Consider the following 21,538-nt stretch of genomic DNA (forward strand, 5'->3'; position numbering starts at 1 on the left):
ACCAGCAACTTGCTTTTTAAAATGTGGCTGCTTATAAGAGAGGAATGTTTTGTCTGATGGGTAGCTTCCGCTTAGAAGAAAGCTATTTGCCATTGCTGGACCAAGCGCATATATACGGAGTAGATACATACTTATGACAAATCCTATTATCACAATCTTCATGTTTTAGAATGGCAAAATAACAGGTGTAGTAGAAATGTCACCAGCTTTCTGTGATGCTATTTACCCTGCTTCAGAATCCTATAAAAACACAGGGTTCAAACGAGTAGAAAAGAGCCAGATAAAAGTGTCTCTCCACTGATCACGGGATAAGATCACCGGCAGATAAGAGAATGAGCTATAAGTTGGGAAGTCTGTGGTTCAAATCTTACCCCAGATAGGAGCTCACTGAACAAGCTCATCTCAGCTTCGCACTCCCCTCTCCCACCCAACCCCGATCGCCTCTATAGCGATCCTCTTTTTTTTAGTTTAGTGCATTCGATTTATACATTGCTTCAGACAACTGAAAGCAGTTTACAAAGAACATAAAATGCAAACTATCTAAAATTAAAAATTGATTAAAACAAAACAGATATACTAAGAGTGTTTGCCTAAAAGTACTCCACCCCACAGGACCCAAGTGGCGCTGTGGGCTAAACCACTGAGCCTAGGGCTTGCTGATCAGAAGGTCGGCGGTTCGAATCCCTGTGACGGGGTGAGCTCCCATTGCTCGGTCCCAGCTCCTGCCTACCTAGCAGTTCGAAAGCACGTCAAAATGCAAGTAGATAAATAGGAACCGCTACAGCGGGAAGGTAAACGGCATTTCCATGCGCTGCTCTGGTTTGCCAGAAGCGGCTTTGTCATGCTGGCCACATGACCTGGAAGCTATACGCCGGCTCCCTCGGCCAATAATGCGAGATGAGCGCGCAACCCCAGAGTCGGTCACGACTGGACCTAATGGTCAGGGGTCCCTTTACCTTTACTCCACCCCACACAGCCAGCCACTAAAAGCTGGACTATTAGTGTTGCCCAAATGCCCAGGAAGAAAAGAAAAACATCTTTGGCAAGTGCCAGAAAGAAAGCCATTTTCCAAAAGTGGCACTCCCTCTCCCAAGAGATGGTTCCCACTGACCATCAGTTAGGCAGGAGAGGGCCTTAGGCACCATAAGAGCACATGGGTCAGAGAGGTCCTTGTGGGTAGATTCAGATGTTGGCAAAACCCTGTTCGTTCTCCTGATTACAATGCCAGCACATCTGTCCCAGTGTACCTTTCACATTGCAGTACCTGCTGCTAAGGACCTGATGCATTCTTAGGCTCCCCGTGCCCTTGGCAAGGAGCTGCATCCAGAGCCGGGAGAGACCATGGACCAGATACTCAAAAAGTTTGCTTTTCATCGCCTTTCGCACTCCATCAGTGACTTCCTCTGTGGCAAAATAAAAAAATTCCTTCAGTAGCACCTTAAAGACCAACTAAGTTTTTATTTTGGTATGAACTTTTGTGTGCATGCACACTTCTTCAGATACACTTGAAACAGAAGAGTCAGACCCTTATGTATACACAGAGGGTGGTGGGGTGGAAATGGGTGATGGGCTGGTGGGAGTGGTAAACCTGTAGATGGCTGTTAACGACTGCTGATGACTGCAATAGGTCCTGCAGGGGGAAAGCAAGGGCTGAGGCGCTAAAGAAAGCTTGATCATGCATAATGAGATAAGAATCCAATGTCTTTGTTCATCCCAGGTGGCTCCATGGTTTTAAGCTTGGTAATGAGTTCCTCTGTGGCAATCGGTGTTGGCTCTGCTCTGCTCTGCTAGCAGAGAGGGCCCCCCACAGGGCTGCTGCGATGGCCTGTGCCAGCAACCAGATTCCTCCACCGAGATGCCCAGAGCCAGAGTAAAGAGGCATGATTTTTGCACCCACCTGGACTTGCACCCTAGCCCAGGGCCAACCCCTAGGTACGCACCTGTATGGAACTGTTTTTTGGGGGGGGGGTTACCGCATGCTGCACGATATCTCATTGACTCCAGTGGGCATGGTGTGACACAACAACAAATGTCATCGGACAGTGTCACTACTTCCACCCACCCACCCCACTTCCTGTGCATGCTTCCATTCCTCCATGAACCGCCTTCTGAAAACAGCAGGAAAGAACCGTTTGCTGGGTTACTGACCCAAATTTTGTCACTTTACTCCAGCTATTTTCCAAGTTAAACGGGGCTGCAAGCAGATATTTCTGGAATCAAATATCACCGAAATGAGCAATAAACATACACTATATTCCATTAGTTTTCCAGAAGAGGCTTTTATGCCATGTGAAAGCTCAAACGTATTGTGAAAATTAAAGCTGGGGAAATGGAATAAACTGCGGTGTGAATGCTGCCTGTGTTTAAGATCGGGTTCAGTGGTACTTTGGGTGGAGTACCCAATCCGTTCCAGGGTGCCATTCACACCCCAAAAAGTACTCAACCCAAGTGGCAATAGAGCGTGTGCGCGAAGCGCTGATAGAGCACTTCTGCGCACGTGCGAAGCAAGCAGAACGCTTCTGCGCATGCATGTGCGGCGGAACCCGGAAGTAAACACTTCCGGGTCTGGCGAGTATGTAACCTGAAAGCACGCTACCCGCAGCTTACTCAACCCGAGGCATGACTTTACTTCACTCTGAAGAAACCAAACAAACATAGGTAAAAAGAGTTACCTCTTGCTTGGACTACTGCAATGCGCTCTATGTGGGGCTACCTTTGAAGGTGACCCGGAAACTACAATTAATCCAGAATGCGGCAGCTAGACTGGTGACTGGGAGCAGCCACCGAGACCACATAACACCGGTCTTGAAAGACCTGCATTAGCTCCCAGTACGTTTCCGAGCACAATTCAAAGTGTTGGTGCTGACCTTTAAAGCCCTAAACGACCTCGGTCCAGTATACCTGAAGGAGCGTCTCCTCACCCATCGTTCAGCCCGGACACTGAGGTCCAGTGCCGAGGGCCTTCTGGCGGTTCCCTCACTGCGAGAAGCCAAGTTACAGGGAACCAGTCAGAGGGCCTTCTCGGTAGTGGCACCCGCCCTGTGGAACGCCCTCCCACCAGATGCCAAAAAGAAAACCAACTGCCAGACTTTTAGAGGACATCTGAAGGCAGTCCTGTTTAGGGAAGCTTTTAATCCTTAAGAAATTAGTGTATTTTAATATTTCTGTTGGAAGCCACCCAGAGTGGCTGGGGAAACCCAGCCAGATGGGTGGGGTATAAATAATAAATTATTATTATTATTACTATTATTATTATCATCATCATACAATAACTGCTTTCTTTTTTCATTCTCTGTTACAGTAACCCACCAGAACCAAAATCCTATTAAAAATCAACAAGTGTGGCCTTAACTTTTAGCCCCACTGATTAATCATCTAGTTTTAGCTGGTTAATTCACTGGTTAAACCGGCTGTAGCTTGAAACTATACTAAAATTGTTGGAGTTTAAACAATAGCTGGAGGCAATTCAGGGTCTCAGAAAATGAAATTTCATCTTCCGGAGAGGAACAAGTTCTTCTTCTTCTTCTTCTTCTTCTTCTTCTTCTTCTTCTTCTTCTTCTTCTTCTTCTTCTTCTTCTTCTTCTTCTTCTTCTTCTTCTTTTTTACCAATTTGAAAAGAAAAAAATTGACACTGAACTAACAAGTAGTAGGTTAATGTTAAAGAGACAAGACAACAATTTTAAGGGGCTGCAACTTGATTAAGTACTTGAAATACTTAGAAAGCAAATACAATTTCAGCTTCTTTAAGGAGAACAGCCTCTTGAGTCAGAATGGAAATGGAGTGGAGTGTTATTCTTCTCCCGATGATCTGTGCTTTCAAACTAAATGGGCTTTGTCCCATTTCTGATAGTGTCAAAACTGTATCAGAGCATAGGCATGGAGATGTCACACAAAAACACACTTTTCCCCCTTCTGATTTACAGCTGGTTTTTTACAATGATACATAATCAGACAGGAACATTAAAAAAGAAAAAAATTCTCCTCCAATCAGGCTTTTTAAAGGATATATTACTGATGGAACTAATTAATTAGTATTGCCAGAAACAAGCCCCAAATTAGAAATTTGTGGTTGCAGCCAGGGCTGCGGGGAAAGAAAATTGGCAAGTCATGGTGAAATCGCATTTTAAGCCCATCTTAATAAAATTAATGCCAAGTGCGTATCAGACATACCCTACTGCTTTGGGTGTCTGAGTGGCCCCTAATCTTCTACCTACATCCACATTGTGTGTTTACATGCCATAATGATGATGCTCCACACAATCTCTAAATGGGATTTATTACTTGCAAATAACTCTCACTATTTTAGTAGAATTATCTTCCTAATAACGGGGTATGAGATCATCTTAAGTGCCATTACTTCAACTTAAGTTCCATTTAAATCCGTAAGTCTTCTTTGCAGATAAGCAGCTTTAGGAATGAGGTGCATGGGAGATTTTGTGAAGGGCCATTGCTCAGCATGAACATCTAAAAATACATGAACTGATTTCTTACTCTCCAGTGCTAAATACCAAACACATGATGAGGACGTTTCATATAGAAAAGGATTTAAAACCGAAAATTACAGAAGCACCAGGAAGAACAAAAGTTAAGATAGAAAACACAATGACAGAACTATAGAAGATAGGATATTACAGAGAAAAAGGTATGCAGGAAGGTATTAAGTGATAAAAGGCTGGTGCATATTTGGGCAAATCTAACTTTTCTTCTGGCTAACCTCCGCATTCCCATGGAGAGTTTGAATAAATAACTATGTCCCATTCTCTCCCCCTTCAAATCCATCTCCTTTTAATGTGTGAATATCTGATGTATTATTAATCTCAACCACAAACCAGCAAGGTTCTCAACCAAAGAACATACCCGTTCTCTCTCAAATTATCTGTTTACAGTTTGCTAAGAAATATGTTCCTTTAGAAACAGCAAGCATTTAAACTGTGGTTTTATAGAAACAAATATCTTGGGGGTTATGTTTTTCAATGCTTAACAGCTTGGCTGAAGTTGATGAAACTAACTTTTACTCAGAAAAGACCCACTGAACTTAATTACTAACTTTGACCTATTAATTTTAATGGGTCTACTCCGAGTAAAGATTAGCTGAACGCAATCCATATGGATTATGTCAAGGGAATTTGTTAGAAAATTTACAGCCAAGATGTAACCTTCCTACATGTTTGATGGAGTTGCCCGAAGCTGGCTTCATTTGGTAAAAGCACGTTAAAAGAAACTGAGAAAAGTATAGTACACATCAGTATTACCCGATATTCCAAAAGTGTAGAAATTTAAATAATGTAATGAAATCTGAAGGTACGGAATCTATTTTTAAAATTTCTAACAGCAGCTAAATCAAAATAGAAAAAAATTCCTTCAGTAGCACCTTAAAGACCAACTAAGTTTTATTTTGGTATGAGCTTTCGTGTGCATGCACACTTCTTCAGGACGAAAGCTCATACCAAAATAAAACTTAGTTGGTCTTTAAGGTCCTACTGAAGGAATTTTTTTCTATTTTGCTTCGACTCAGACCAACACGGCTACCTACCTGTAACCAGCAGCTAAATCAGTCATTGTGGGTTCAACTGCACCAGACATCTTTGTCTCTTTGGTCCCAATCCATTGGCACACATGCACAGCAATGAAATTAACTCTATCTACCAATCACATGATTGGCACTGTCAGTTTTGACAGCAGCAGTCATATGTGCAGGAGCAAGAGGAAACCGAATGTCGTGTCCTCATTTTCCAAACAGACCATCAGCGCCGGACAGCACTAACTGTAAAATCTGGGGTACATTTGCAGTTCCAGATCCGGATCCAGAAACAGAAACTGTGGATTCAGCTCTGATTGCAAGAGGAAGCAGGTAAAATGTCAGTAATCATGCAAACAACATTCACTTGCCTGCATGGTTCTTGATCTAGCTGGGTATGAATATATGAGAGCCATGTGCCCCTGGATCAGCAGAGGGTAGCTGCATTCATTTTTCAACAAAGGAGAAAATGAACTCAATGAGGCCCATTTCTTTGAATTGTGTTGTATGTTCATGTCACATAGAGGTATCATTAGGCAACACATAAATATAATTTAGGGACGCGGGTGGCGCTGTGGTCTAAACCACTGGGCCTCTTGGGCTTGCCGATCGGTCAGGTCGGCGGTTCGAATCCCCACGGCGGGGTGAGCTCCTGTTACTCGGTCCCTGCTCCTGCCAACCTAGCAGTTCGAAAGCACGTCAAAGTGCAAGTAGATAAATAGGTACTGCTCCGGCGGGAAGGTAAACGGCCACATGACCCGGAAAAACTGTCTGCGGACAAATGTCGGCTCCCTCGGCCTGTAAGGCGAGATGAGCGCCACAACCCCAGCGTCGTCTGCGACTGGACTTAACTGTCAGGGGTCCTTTACCTTTACCTTTTTAAATGTAATTTAATAAAACCATCACCATCATTTTCGTTCATTCAAAAACGAATGCTCTGTGGAATGAATGAAGGGCTCCAGTTTTTGTTAGTCACATCCCATTTAGGGATAAGGGGCCGTATCTTTCTCCGGAGAGGCAACAGCAGAACTAATTTTGGCAGCTGCTCTTTGCACTTGACATTTTATTTTCCCCAAATGCCCAGGGAGAAAATTGACATGTTTGTGGTGGCCAATGATCCCACACACACACACACACACTTGGAATGCCCCAATTATGCAACATTTATTTTAGAGCATTCTGTGCAAATAAAATGGGCACCACTAGGGGCAGCTACCCAAATCAGCTTCACAGCAAGAAAGAAAAGTCAGATAAAAACTACAATAACAATTTTATTATTTCTATCCCACTCGTCTGACTGGTTGCCCCAGCCACTCTGGGAGGCCAAGTCAAAGAAACAAGTCAAAGAAAAATTAGAAATTTGAGTCTAATAAATTAATAAGGAAACAAATGGTAATTAATGTTGAAATGAAAGGTTCTAGCAAAGGAAAACAAATGGACTAAAAATAATTAAGAAAAATGTTCTGCATACACTTAGATCAGATGGTTAATCTGACATTTTGCATTAATGGCAAAAGTTAATTATGCATAGTAACATATGAGTAATTTCTATTTAAAGCAGTGTGGCTAACTTCCAAGTAAACAGTTTTGGGGTTAGATTGTAAGAACGCTTTTAAGTAATAGGTTCTAGTCATTGGTTATGAAACAGGAGTGAGTATTGGTTTCCCTCAACTACTGCAGAACACAATGTTGCACTGTGTGTGTGTGTGTGTGTGTGTGTGTGTGTTTGTGTGTGTAGATTTCATTTGCTCTGTTATAGCTAATATTTTGTGACTTTTAAGCCATGACTAAGCATATATACTTTCCAAGTCTAACTCGCTGAGTAATAATCACGCCATACACAACTAAATATATTGCACATTTTTTAATGATGATTTGCATAGAATACCCAGTCCTACCCCAGCTTCGAAATGATGAAAAACTAGGGGCAAATTACTTTTTTTGAATTAAAAAATTACAGTGTGTTTTAATTGGCCTTATTTATGCACCTGAAAAAGGTTAAAAAAAACCTTGATCAAGAAGAAAAACACCTGAAAACCATAATCTAAGTACATGAATGTATATTTTAGCACAACCCTTCTCTACAAACCATTTTTATAAGCCATTTTTTTTAGCATGATTACCCAAATTGCTGTTCCTGAACACGTCTGCAAGGATTTATACTTAAGACCGAGAAATCATGTTATGATGGTTCTTTTGTATAAAACATTTACTCAGTATTTGTTTATTTGTTGTGAGGTCTCCTTCCTCCGAGTTGCTCAGAGCATCAATTTTAGACATTCATGTGGTCTGCCATACAAAAGAGAAATTAGTGTCTGATTTATATATATAAGGGAAATATTATGGCTGTAATTTCCCACTCATACACTCAGCGAAGTTATGTGGAGCCCAGTGGCAAAAATGTGCATGGAACACAGGACAAGACTGCAGCCTAAAAGCTACAACTTGTGGGTGCAAAAACAGGTGGCTGTTGTATACGGCTGTAATAGTTTCAGCATATAGAGCAGGAGTATTCTCTAAAGTTTTCAGCACAGTTGTTTCTGCTGTTTCTGCTGCCAAAGAGGCAAGCAGATTTTTTATACTGAAAAGCAAAGTACGTATCTGGCAGTCAGAGAACAGTTCAGTTGTAAACTGTGGTTCTCTTCTCTACTGAGATTTCATTTTTCTTCTCTTTTGGACTACAGTACACTCTTTGTTACTGCCAGATAATTAATGACAGATTCATCATTAACTATTGTTTATTTATTCATCAAAACTATACTGTTTATCAATTTGGGGGGGGGAGTTTGGCTTATTTTAAAGCTCACAGGGCTATATAATATTGCAGTCCTTTCTTGTTCAGAGCAAAGCACATAGATGGGGAAATGTTGCATACAGTATGTTAAATAAGAATATGCCCAAATGCTTTATGTTGTGAAATCATGAATGTGTTTTAACCAGAGCAGATATGGTTACATACAACTCTTAAGGTGAACTCTAAAAAAAAAGAAGTATTTTGTTCAAGAACGTGTACCCCCTTGAACATGGATTATTCCAAACCATAACAAGGAGTTGCAAAGTATTTTCCACCATCCAATTAATTCCTCAAGCTTTCCATTAAAAAAACCAAAACCTTAGGGTCCTCTATGGCATGGATAAAATCCTGGCTTTCCTAATAGCGGTCCTTTCTGAACCAGCTTTTCGGGCCTTGGTCTCAAACCATCAATACTTCCTAGTGGTCTACTTAAATAGCTGCCAATATTTGGTGTTGCTCTGTCCCCTAAAACGTCTATGGGCATTTGACAGCAGATGAATGAAAGCAAAACTAAAAAAATTGTGTTTTTTAACTAGCCAGTTAAGCACTGAAAGTCTCACCCATTTAATTGGGAGAGCTAAGAACGTGCATAACTCTTCCCCAGTGAAATCAATGGGAACCAAGCCTGCAAGGGTAATTCCATAATTCTTATACACAGTTAACTGAGAGTACAGGCCAAAGGAGATGAGGGGCTGGGAGATTCATGATCAGATCTTCTATGGATTTGTTTGTTTGTTTGTTTTAGTTTTAGTTATAGTTATTGGGGAAGGGGCTAATAGCAGCAACACTCCCCTTATCTAAATCACCTACGAACCTTCTGTTGTTCTAAACTAAAGCGAACACTAAAGGAAATCTAATCATGTTTCTCCCAGCACCTCATCTAGTTATTCTACTGAAATCAGGGGGGCTATAAATAGGATATACAAGTGTGGCTATGCCCTATTTCTTTTTATTCCAAGGGAGCAAACCACTGGATTTTATTATTTTAGCACTTAAATTCTGAAAAGTTATGCAGCATATGCAAAGGTAACTTTGATTTGATAAAGCAACCGGCTTCACCAACTTGGTGCTCTCCTGATGTTTTAGACTACAACACCCATCAGTTGTAGGGTGGGGCCGGTGGGAATTGTAGTCCAAAACATCTGGAGGGCACCAAGTTGATGAAGGTTGTGATAAACCAACATGCCCAAGTGAAATCCACTAGTGCTAACAAAGAGTACTGTGCGTCTCCCATGGCAAAAGGTTATGCTGTGGTCCCCCTTGCAATAAAATAGCATGCAGAATCAAATCATAGAGTTGGAAGGGACCCCCAAGGGTCTTAAATTTCACAAAACATGTCAAGAAGTTGGCTCAAATATTCGCATTTCCCACATCATGAATAGATTTTCACTTTGGGTTACATATATAGGAAAACTGGAATTGGATTCTATCTGACTATTACTGTAATGTATTATTTCCCCCCACACACCTGATTGGGAGGACCAGTCAAAATTGTCGGTCATTTCTAAAGCTGATTTCAGGGTCAGTTGGCTGTCCCTTAAATGGAAGACTTCGGTTTTGCAGATGAACTTTATTTGCTATACGTTAAAAATCCCACGTTTCGATACTAACAGCATCGTTCTGTGCTGTCTGGGAGCAGGAGCCTAAAAGAGCTTCTCATCCTCTTCCTCTGGCAGCCGGACCCACTTCTTGAACTCGGCTAGTGACAGCGACCAGCAGGAGGCAGCGGTCTCTGCGTGGCCCAGCACAGCAGCACAGAGCAAGCCATTATTGGGGGGGGGGGAGCTGTGGCAAAAGGGCCAGAAGGTGCTGCCAGTGGCCCTAGTCTACCAGAGAGAGCCTGTCCCCCTAACCCTAGAACAAATGCAGTTAGGGGCATGCAGGACACAGGTGGAGGTGCAAACCTCTGTGACGCTACAATTATTATTGGGGATATGGTCAGGGCTATAGTCCTTGATATTTTATGCCTGTTCACACGAAGAGTCTGGTGGTGAATGCTTAAAACAAAAATATAGTTATGGTGTATATCAATGCCATGTCAAGGATTAGTAATTATTTGTTATAAAACTGTTATTAGGTTTAAAATATCATGCGGGAAATAGTATTCACAGAGTCAAATTATATAGTACACATTCTGTCTGCTGTTATGCTTGTAAGAGACCTAAAATTGTGCCAATGCCATGAACTGGAAACACAGTACTACAGTGAACATATATTTATTAATTCCGCAGCGGCAAGCCTATAAATTAAATCGTTCTACAAACTTTCGGCTTTCTTCTTAATATCCTCATGCTAACTAAAATAGGGATCAACTCCCCTCATACCACTATTAATAGGAATAAATAATGTATCGCTTAAATGCTACATGGTCTTCTGTGACTTCATTGTTTCTCAATGAAATCTGGATTTATATCACATTAGTGTAATGTAGCTCTTAGAACTATGCAAGTTAAGCAAAATATTACTCTTGATGTAATACTTGAGAGAACACAATGGTCCTTTAACATGACTTTCGCATTCACTTTAAATGGAACTTAGGTAATATTTTCTCAGAATTAAGCACAGGAAAGATATCAGATGTTTATAAGCTGATAAGCACAAGAATTAGGGTTTCATTACGGAAGGAAGGTACTTTTAAAATGAAGGTCCCTTCACAAAATGAAGACTAGGACATAAAAATATATTAAAACCAGCCAAGGATCTTTGTCAAAGTTCTTAACATTTGTTTGAAAGCTAAATAAACTCAGACTAGCGTTCTTCAGTTCTCTGCCAAAGCGTGCCAAAGTGTACATTTTGGAGGCAAGCCAGACGTGTGTTGTATTGCCTTCACAAGCCAAAAAGGGAAAAGATGGGGGGAAGAGGAGAAAGAAGAAAGACTATTATCCATCTTAATCCTGTATCTCTGCCACCTAAACCTGGAGCTGCTACTTGGAAAAAAGCCAGCTTCCTACTATGTCCTGTCTGATATTAGCACAGAAAACGGTCTAACATTACAATTGTGGGAAACTGTGAGATACTGCCAGGGTGGGGGGTTGAGTGGAAGTCGAGGGCCTCAGCCCTTATTCCATCCCCCTGTCTGTGTTAAGAAGAGATACACTCTTGACAAAGATGCAGAGCCTTAAACAATAATTAAAAAGTTTAACCAGATGATGAAAGCGTGACATCCAGATGCATAAACAATGATTATAAAATGTGACCCAAATAATGACATCAACTTTTCTAAACACTGGGAAACTTACTGAAGACAACAGCGCCATGGGGAACTTTCTCCTCTACAGACAAGAAAATTGAATGTCCTAATTTGGTTTAATTAAATACACAAAATCACACCACAAATTACAGGCATTACGTGGTTTAAACTTTCCCATCTGTCTCTGATACACTTCTATTGCCTTTTATAGCAAAACCCTCGTCCCTTTCTCCTCCTACACCTCCCCCTACTTAGAGGTATATATATAATCTGAATGCAAAGTACAACTCTATAGAAGTGCCTTCTATACACGGATATTTAGCACTGTCACTCAAATCAATGGGATTGTTTCTGATTAAGGCTCCAATCCTGTGACATTTACCTGGGATTAAGTACTATAATCTCAATGGGTCTTGTTTCTGAGTAGACATGTATAGGACTGGTCTGTTAGTGGTTTAAAGAGGATTATTTACAGCTATTCACTCCAGCTGCATCAAATACATGCAAACTAGGAACTTGATCTTTTGCCCTCTTGGTACTGTTAAAAGAAGGAGCCGTCAGTCAAAAGTCAACTGTTTCAAGTCCCATTGATACAAATATAAGATTTAAGTGCTAAACATCCCTTGAAATAATTGAGATTTCACAGTGTTTATATTAATTTAAGAAGATCTAATTTTTAGTCACTTTTCTTGCATATTTTTCATCATGAATTGACCTGTTGCAATTTAATTCTATGGCAATTTAAAACAATATAGAAATATTATTCTTATTCTAGCAATACTTGAACAGACGTTTTCTACTATAAATAACCATATAATCACCATTAAGGAGATGCTATTCTTTATTATAAAACTTGTGTCTGTATGTAAAACACATAGCCTAATGAGCAGCAATCAAGAGTACAAGTAGTTTTGTTCTAAGTTTGATGTCTAAATGAATTTAGCAGTAAATAGTGTTGGATAGCCAACTTCCAAAGCAGCCAGATTTTTAAAACTGATCTCTTACTTTTCAAAATACTTGGACATTTAAGATTATTAAAATTGTTCAGATGTTACTTGGAAAAACCAGCTTTATAATTTTTGAAAACACCACGTCACTCCCTGCTTGAAATAGATTCAATTAGATGGCAGCTAAACATTCACATGTGAAAAGGAAATTGTCTTCTTTTTTGCTTCTTTTCATAGAAACAGAAATCACTAACAACTTGTATTTAATTGGAAATGACAGTCTATAGTGGACATTATATAATTCAAATATAATTATGCAGTTGGTCATGTTATATAATTACATTATTTTTGTGCATCTACCTGTCTCTCTAAAATGATAGGGCATCTCTTTTGATCAATATTGCATGAACCTCTTGCAAAAATCATTTTGCAGCTTATTGCTGTAGTGAAAATACAGACATCTGAGTATATCTTCACCTTCCTTACAGATTTCAAAAATAATAATTTTGGTTGTTGTTTTTTAAAAGGTTCGTTCTTATTCCAAACAAGATACTTTTGTAAAATACAAGTGCATGTTTCCTGTACATGCTTCCTAGCCCCTTTTTAAAAAAGAGTAACACGTGGAAATAATTAAAAGAGACTCTTTCAGAAGCATTTGCTGTAGAATCCAAATGTCACATTCTACTGTGTAGTACTGTTCCAGCACAGACATATATCAACATCTATCACTCAAGCACACACCCCGAACACGCTCTGCTCCCTTTTCTGATTAGAGATTACAGTTGCTTGAGTTGTCTTACAGGGTGTCACTGGTTTGAATGACAGATGTCTGGGCTGGAGTGTCACACTTCTTATTTTCATTTTGGATATGAAACCAATATTCCTGAAAGGCTACGTTTTCTTGAGCTATTATCCAGCTGCTTAAAACACACAGTTTACTCACAGTATACCCGAATGTACCATTAAATACATTTCCAATCCACAAGATGTATTTCATTTCCTTCTTACATTTAAAATACACAATTCTTTAAGTTTACGCTAAATTAAACTCAAATTAAATTTCCCTAAAGTGGAATTATAATGGCTAACCAAAGATGAAGAAACGTGATCTCTTTTTAAAGAGCGACAAACAAAAAAAGGGGGGGGGATGACTCCTCTTCTAAATATTTAAGAAAAGTTTACTCTGGACAAGAGTTCTCAGAGACAGCACAAGGAAAATCTGAAACACTGTTTGCACCGTCAAGATTTAACGCAATAATTCGTAATAAAACCAAACCGACGAACACAGGTGATTACTTTTTTTCTGGGCAACATGGTAGCACAAGAATGAAACATCCGAGAGACAAAAGGTAGCAACAGCATCATGGTGGGTGTCCGACAGATGTCTATGGGACTGTTCGAGAACTGCTCCAGAGCAGGTGGCTTGCAGGTGACAGCTGTACAGCTGCACAGAGGCATCCTCCCCACCCCCCCAGATCAAACTTTTGCCAGCCACCAAGCTGGGCAGGGAGAGCGTGGGCAGAGTGCTCTTCGCTCCGCAGAAGTTGACTCCGCCAAACCGGTACCCATCTCCTCTCGCCTCCCATCATCTCTCGCCTCCTGTGGCACCAGACAGTGCGGAGGCAACAGCCACCCAAACATGAAATACCTAGGCAGACTTACCGAAGAGCTTGCTGGGAGTGTCCTCGTTGTCATTTGATTCCACAGGCGCAAGCAGGGGCTCATTCAGCTCGTTGTCTGAAGCAGCTGCCTTGTCCTCACCTCTCAACTCTGCATTCATTTCACTCCGCAGTGACAGCAAGGGCTTACTGACTTGTCCAGCTATCATTGGATCCTAGGATGTGGGGGGGGGAGGAAGAGTGTGAGGGGGGAGGGAAGTGGCAGCTTTGGTGTGCGTATTCTATCTCCCACTCCCTCTCTCCCCTTTTTCTCTTGCACACACACACACACTCCTTCTCTTATCTCTGGCTGCTCCTGCTGTTATTGCTGGCTGCAGTCAAGTGAAGAGCTATTACAGATCCAATGAGTTTTCCATTACTCCCCACCCTATTAAAGCTCAACTAGCATGTGAGAGATTCCGGATGCTTTTGGAGAGAAAACTTCAGGGGAAGCTACATAAGCAGCAGCGCAGCGTTAATTGTAGGACGTGCTTCTTTGCGTGCATGTTTTTACACCTCGCTCTTTACTTTAATGCGGGTGATGGTCCAGCAGCGCTTTTTCCTTTTTTTTTAAGCCTGCGAATGTCCTAGAGCGCTCTCTCTCTCTCTCTCTCTCTCTCTCTCTCTCTCTCTCTCTCTCTCTCTCTCTCTCTCTCTCTCTCTCTCTCTCTCAAAAGGAAAACCTTTTTTTCACTCCAATAGCAATCAAATCAGAAGCAAAACAGCGACGCTCACAATATTAAAACTGTTTCCACAACCCTGCAAAGTAATAATTCAAATGGCACAAGTATTTCATATAATCAAAAAAAAAAAAACAATCAAGACAAGGCAATGAAAGGCTTACTTTTGCCTTTGGGTTATTAGGCTCTGAAAGTCCATAATCTCACACTTAAGGAAAAAGATGATAGATAGATAGATAGATAGATAGATAGATAGATAGATAGATAGATAGATAGATAGATGATATACAGGCAGGCAAGCAGACAAATAAAAGAAACATATATATTCACATTTGAAAAAGAAAAAAAACTAGCAAAGGATACTTACTAAACACGTGCTGGTGTTTGGGAAATTATAATTCCATAACGCATCTACGCAATATATATGTATAGATTTCGAATGTTTCCTGATTATCTAAATCTATTTGATCTTCTCATTCAGAGGAATGGAGGGGGAGGGAGTTCAGTTATGATTTCCAAAACAATCTAGCATTCTTCAGTTTTGCCAATAAATAGCAGAAACTGGGGTGGGGGGGGATGGGAAGCCGAAAACAAACAAGTGACCTTGTTGTGCGATCTCCCAACTATTTATTGCTAAGTTCATGCCTAAATGGTTCTTATGCAGAGAACAGGTGACCAGCGCACAAGTAGGTTGGTTAGCATGTTCCCTCTGGCCCCATCCGCACATTGGTCGATGTGGTTGCCTATGGGTTTTTTAATGTATTCATGTCTGAAAAGTGAATTTGATATGACACATGATAATCTATGAAAATGTTAATCAATACAAATAGTTTAAGCTGTCATCAAATGCACTTCTTTAGTCAATACTCATATCGCCGAAAACAATGTCACTGTCACCAGGGTTTAATTTGCACAGCACTTAAATATTGGACTCTGTGCCTCAATGCACTCTTCTTCAAATACTGTAGGTAAACACATTTTCTCCCTATTTAAGGCTGAAGCACTCAGCGCGCATTTAGTTCAAGCCGAACCCTCCCTTTTGAATACCTTGATAGGTCCACTGGAGGGCAAAATTAATACTTAATTGAATCTCACAGTCATCAAAATAATCAATACTTTTTTATTATTTATTCTTTACAGTCTGTTGACTGTTTCAAACCTCAGAGGGGAATGGGGTGGGGGGGAAGGATTCATGGCTTTGAAACACTGTCATTTAACAAGGTAATTTTCAGTGGGACATTAGGGGTTGTGAAACATATAATAAAACAAAAATGGTGGCTTATAATAGGAAGAAAGAAAAGAATTATATTTCTGCCATCTAACAAAACAGGATAAATAAAAAAAGAAGCAGCAAGTGCAGGGAGAGAGGAAGGAGGGGAGGAGGGAGCGAGGGAGACTGGCTTTTGAAGGGTTTTATCATATCAAGAGCAGAGCTGAGCTTTCATAATGCTGACATTTCTCATCCTGACAATCCTAAACAAGTGGAAAGGATGAGATCGGAGATATCATCTTTCATCACATTCCCCAGCTTAAGAACCAACATGACAGCTTCTCTCCCCTTTACACTGTTAATTACTAAATAAAATACTGCTCTCTGTCAGCATTAGATTATTGCAGATAGGAACCAATAACATTACTCCATTGTTGTTGATGTTGTTGTTGTTGTTTGGTTGGTGGTGTTTTATTTTTTTAAAAGTCCAGTGATACCTACCTTGAGCTTCTCAGAAAATAAATTGGGCTGTTTTCATCCTGTGTGGATGTAATTAAAGCTGCAATCCTGAATCCACTTACATGGGAGTAAGCAGCATTTAATTCAATAGGGCTTCCATCTGAGTAGGCATAGTAATAATCAGCGATGCCAATTTGCCTACTAGTATTTGTGATGTATTAATTAGTGGCAGACGTGGGCTTTAATTAATTTTTATTTTCATAATGCATTTTTATAGCATCTACTCAAGGGTATGCTGCTGTCAAACAGTCTGGTAATTTGCATCTAAGGTGATCGCCAAGGAAAAGACAACATCCATATTCCTACTCTATTTTACCCTTAAAACAAACCTTGAGGCTAGGTAAAGCTGAGATATAACAACATGCCCAAGCCATCAAAACCACCCAGTCACCTCCATGGCTATATGGGGTGCCCAAGCCCAGGTCTCCCTTGCCCAAGGCCAAAGATGCTATCCATTAGAAATATCTGGGTGCTAACCGGATTGAGTCCAGTGCCTTGGAAATGCCGGTATGATCCCTTTAAAACCTTTCATGGACCTGCAGACCTGAGGGCATCTCTCCTGATGGGAAGGGCTTGTTGCAAAACCTTTCGACCAGGAAATGAGAACTAGTTCTCATAAGGAGCAAATATGCTGGTAATATACCACTTTCTGGGCAGACAACAGGCGAGCACAGGAATCTGGCAGGAATGAAGCTCGCCTAGAAACCACCTCCCCAGGTGCTAGTTTTCAGAGAATGTTTTGCGTGGAGGAGGATTCCGGCATGTGGGTTCCCTCCTCCAGACATCACCTCATTTAACGCTTGTGGGAATGAGGCCTCAGAGTGGGGGTTTTTTTTAAAGCTCTCTCTTGTTTTTATTCCTTCAGTAGCACCTTAAAGACCAACTAAGTTTATATTTTGGTATGAGCTTTCGTGTGCATGCACACTTCTTCAGTGCATGCACACGAAAGCTCATACCAAAATATAAACTTAGTTGGTCTTTAAGGTGCTACTGAAGGAATTTTTTTATTTTGCTTCGACTCAGACCAACACGGCTACCTACCTGTATCTTGTTTTTATTGTTGCCACCTATAATTTTAACTGTGATTTTTTTAAATGGTTTTGGATGCCCTGGACAAGAGACAGGGTAGATTATAAATGCATATTTTGTTGGCATCTGTGTGGATGAAGTCAAACTGCGTAGTGACCTCTCCGGGGGACAAGCCTGGGCAGTGTATATGGAGGTCCTGGGCTGCCCAGATGACAAGGACAGCCCCCCCCTTGCTGATGTCGCCCAAAGGAAAGCAGAGCAAAAATGCAGGAGTTGCTGGAAGGAGGCGTACAAGGCACCCTCCAACTATCTTAGGGCCTCCACTCCAGATTTGTGTAGCATTTACTCTTTAGACGTTACTTCTCCCGAAGATGTTCCGCAAGGCGGTCGGTACAGATTTTTCCTCAGGGTTTACTCCAAATGCCTTTCTCTCACAAATGATCCTAAAAAATGGTACCATGTAAGTACCTTGTGCTGCTTTCACAGACGGATTTCTGGGAAACTGTGTCAAAATGCATGGAAGTATGAAAATAACAATGTGATGAATTGTGAAATTTTTATGTTTTGTTTGTGTGTGTGTTTTGTTTGTTGTTATTGTATAAAAACTAATAAAAATATTTTTTTAAAAAACCCAAAATGCATGGAAGTATGCTCCTGCCTCTGGTACCAAAGAAGGCAAATCAGATGCAAGGGGTCGGCCACACAAAGCAGCTAGGGATGGCTAACCTGTGGCCCCCTCAGAGTCACCGGACTACAACTCCCAGCATTCCTCTCAGTTTTGCTGTCTGGGGCTGATAAGAGTTGGAAGCCAACAGCATCTATAGGGACACAGGTTAGCAACTGCTGCTATGCATACTTACATGGGAACAGACCTGCATAGGATTGTGCCATATCAGGGATTGGCAAACTACGGCCCGGGGGCCGGATGCAGCCCACCGGGCTCGTAAATCTGGCCCATGGAAGTTCCTGCAGCCAATCCGAAGCCACGGAGGCCTCAGGGCGACGCCCCTTCCCGCTGAGGCAGCCGCGTATGGCCAAGAACCGAGTGGGAGGAAGCGGAGGCGGCGGGGAGGCTGCCTCCACCGCCCAGGGCAGCAGCATGGGCTCTGCGCCCCACGGACCCCTGGCCGAGGCAGAGGATGATGATGCCGAAGACCAGGCAGTGTTGGCGGCTGTGGCGTGAGTGGCAGCAGGACGGGGTCCTTTCGGGAGAGGGAGGTTCTTTTGGGAGGGGGGTCCTTTCGGGAGAGGGGGGGTCTGGCCCCCCACAAGGTCTGAGGGACATAGAATCATAGAATCATAGAGTTGGAAGAGACCACAAGGGCCATCCAGTCCAACCCCCTGCCAAGCAGGAAACACCATCAAAGCATTCTTGACATATGGCTGTCAAGCCTCTGCTTAAAGACCTCCAAAGGAGACTCCACCACACTCCTTGGTAGCAAATTCCACTGTCGAACAGCTCTTACTGTCAGGAAGTTCTTCCTAATGTTTAGGTGGAATCTTCTTTCTTGTAGTTTGAATCCATTGCTCCGTGTCCGCTTTCACCCTCCTCTATGACATCCTTTTATATATTTGAACATAGCTATCATATCACCCCTTAACCTTCTCTTCTCAGTGCGACCAGCCCACTCCTGAAAAGGTTTGCTGACCCCTGCGCTAGAAGACTATCTCTGCCAAGTCTCTAAGCAGAACAGTTTCAGGCTGATATATATTTGTAAATACTGAGGTTTTTTTGTTTTTTAAAACAGCCCTATGATAAAACAATTAAAAAGAAAAGCCCCCCAAGTGTTACTATGACTAAACACAAGCTATCAAACAACTTAGTGCTGTCAGTTAGGATGAAATTTATGACAATTACACACGGTCAATTTATTATCACACATTATTAGCATGCATTAAATGAGCATACGGCTTCTGCCTGACCCCCGGGGCACCCCCAGAGGTACAAGGCTCATTGAAATAAATGAGATTTATGTTAACACGGTATTTGAAGAGGAGACAATCATTCATTAGGAAGACTGGGAAAGGGCACAGACACACACATTTTAAAATAAATAAATAAGCGACCGAGGCTATCAAAGAGCTGAGTTATTTTCCTTGCAGTAACTTGCCCCCAATACTTGGCAATGCCCTTTCATAGCAGAAAGGCTGCAACATTTGCAAGTCCCCGTCTGATATTCATACTGTGTGTGAAATTGTGATGGGAGTCCTGCTGTGCTTATTGTTTTATTGGTGCTCCATATTAACCAATGGAGGCATGTTTCTTGAATTTGTCTTTTTCACAGCTACTGTGCACAGATTCTAACAATGCCATAGCTAGTTGGCCCCTCATTACTTGACCTCATCAGAAACCTTTTCCGGAAGAGTCAAAAACAGGAGGAAAGAGTGGGTGATGGAGATAGAGTGTGGGGAAATTGCTGGGTGGCAGGAAATTGTGGGGGGAATATTTGCTTGGGCTTACTTTCTGGGACCAAGTTACAGGTAGGTAGCTGTGTTGGTCTGCCGTAGTCAAAACAAAATAAAAAATTCCTTCCAGTAGCACCTTAGAGACCAACTAAGTTTGTCATTGGTATGAGCTTCCGTGTGCATGCACACAAAAGCTCATACCAATGACAAACTAATTTGGTCTCTAAGGTGCTACTGGAAGGATTTTTTTTATTTTCTTAGACCAAACACTCTTTGGTGACTCTTCTGATGTTTTGCAGTTTGGGACCGACCCCCTTGCAGTTTCATGGTTATTGGTTGTTTAGCTAATGTATATAAAGGCTGATTAAATATTATTACCAGGGGCTGATTGAAAGTCACTTATTACTTCTTCCAATTACCTGTCTCAGGACCAAACTACACTGTGACATTAAATGTCTTTGCACTGAATACATAGGTTTTTAAAAGTGGAAATTTTGTCAGCTGATGGTGCTGATAATTAAGAGGAGGCGAGAGGAATGGAGAGGGAAGTTAACCCTTTCCTACCCTGCTGCATTTCAAGAGAAAGTCCATCTTCTGATTGACTTTCCTCCTTACGCAAAGACTGCTTCTGGCTCCGCAAGTGGCCCAGAGACTGTCTGGGGAATTAAAGATGCGCAGCATGACTTTCAGGGGCTTCACTCTGGCAGTGGCATGCACACCTGAAGAAACTGTCAATGTGGCTGTGGGGGTCTCAGACCTGCGCCTGACACTCTGGCTGAAGAGGTGTCACTGCCTTAATCCCTTGATCGGATACCGATCCAAAATTTGTATGGCCATTTCCGATTCAGATGTTAACAGAGAAACACAGTTGGGTGCCATCACCATTTCTAACAGCATCATAAGGATGTTGAACAGCACCTCATGTCTCACCTGTCAAGGCTTTCATCTCACAGTGAAATGGGGGAACCTACTGACATAGTCGCTTCCGAGTGTGCTCTCCAGGGCTGTGAAGTCTGGTATTTTAGGGAGCTGTATGTGGTGCAGCAGGCCGGACGACATCTATTCTAGAGAACATGGGTGGTGTAGAACTGGCACCCAGATCAGGGCTCTTCAGCCCCCTGCTGTTTATGCCATAGGATGCCATGGGGAACAATTTTGTCCCCAATGCTATCCAACAGCTATATGAAGCTGCTGGGAACAGTCATTAAGAGTTTGGGGTGATACCCAAACTCTATATTTCTCCATTACAGCTAAGTTAGGAGAAGGCCTGGAACGCTGCCTAGGTGCAGTGGTGGACTAGACAACATACCTGCCAAGTTGCTGTCAGAGAAATAAGGGACCGGGCCGGAAATAGCAGACCGGAAGTAGCGCTGACGCCATTTTGGAACTGGGTGGAGCATGCTCAGAAGTGACTGCTGTAGTGCGACTTCTGGCGCGGCGACCATTTTGGAACTGGGCAAAGCAGCATCAAAAGTCGCTTCTGAGCATGCTCCGCCCTGTTCCAAAATGGCCGCCGCGCCAGAATAAACCGGGGGAAAACTAAAAAATCCATTTTTCAGCTAGGAACAGCTGGAAAAATGGGGATTT

The 21,538-nt window shown here is 41.9% G+C and overlaps 1 protein-coding gene across 1 annotated transcript in view; it reads right to left on the reverse strand.

The window, feature by feature from the left end:
• The window catches only part of POU6F2 (POU class 6 homeobox 2), a 303,696-nt gene that overhangs the window by 220,391 nt on the left and 61,767 nt on the right, over positions 1–21,538 (reverse strand). The window contains 1 exon segment of the mRNA XM_035129851.2: positions 14,112–14,283. Coding sequence (XP_034985742.1) covers positions 14,112–14,283 — 172 coding nt within the window.

Source organism: Zootoca vivipara, chromosome 12 (assembly GCF_963506605.1).
Source record: "Zootoca vivipara chromosome 12, rZooViv1.1, whole genome shotgun sequence".
NCBI classification, from domain to species: Eukaryota; Metazoa; Chordata; class Lepidosauria; order Squamata; family Lacertidae; genus Zootoca; species Zootoca vivipara.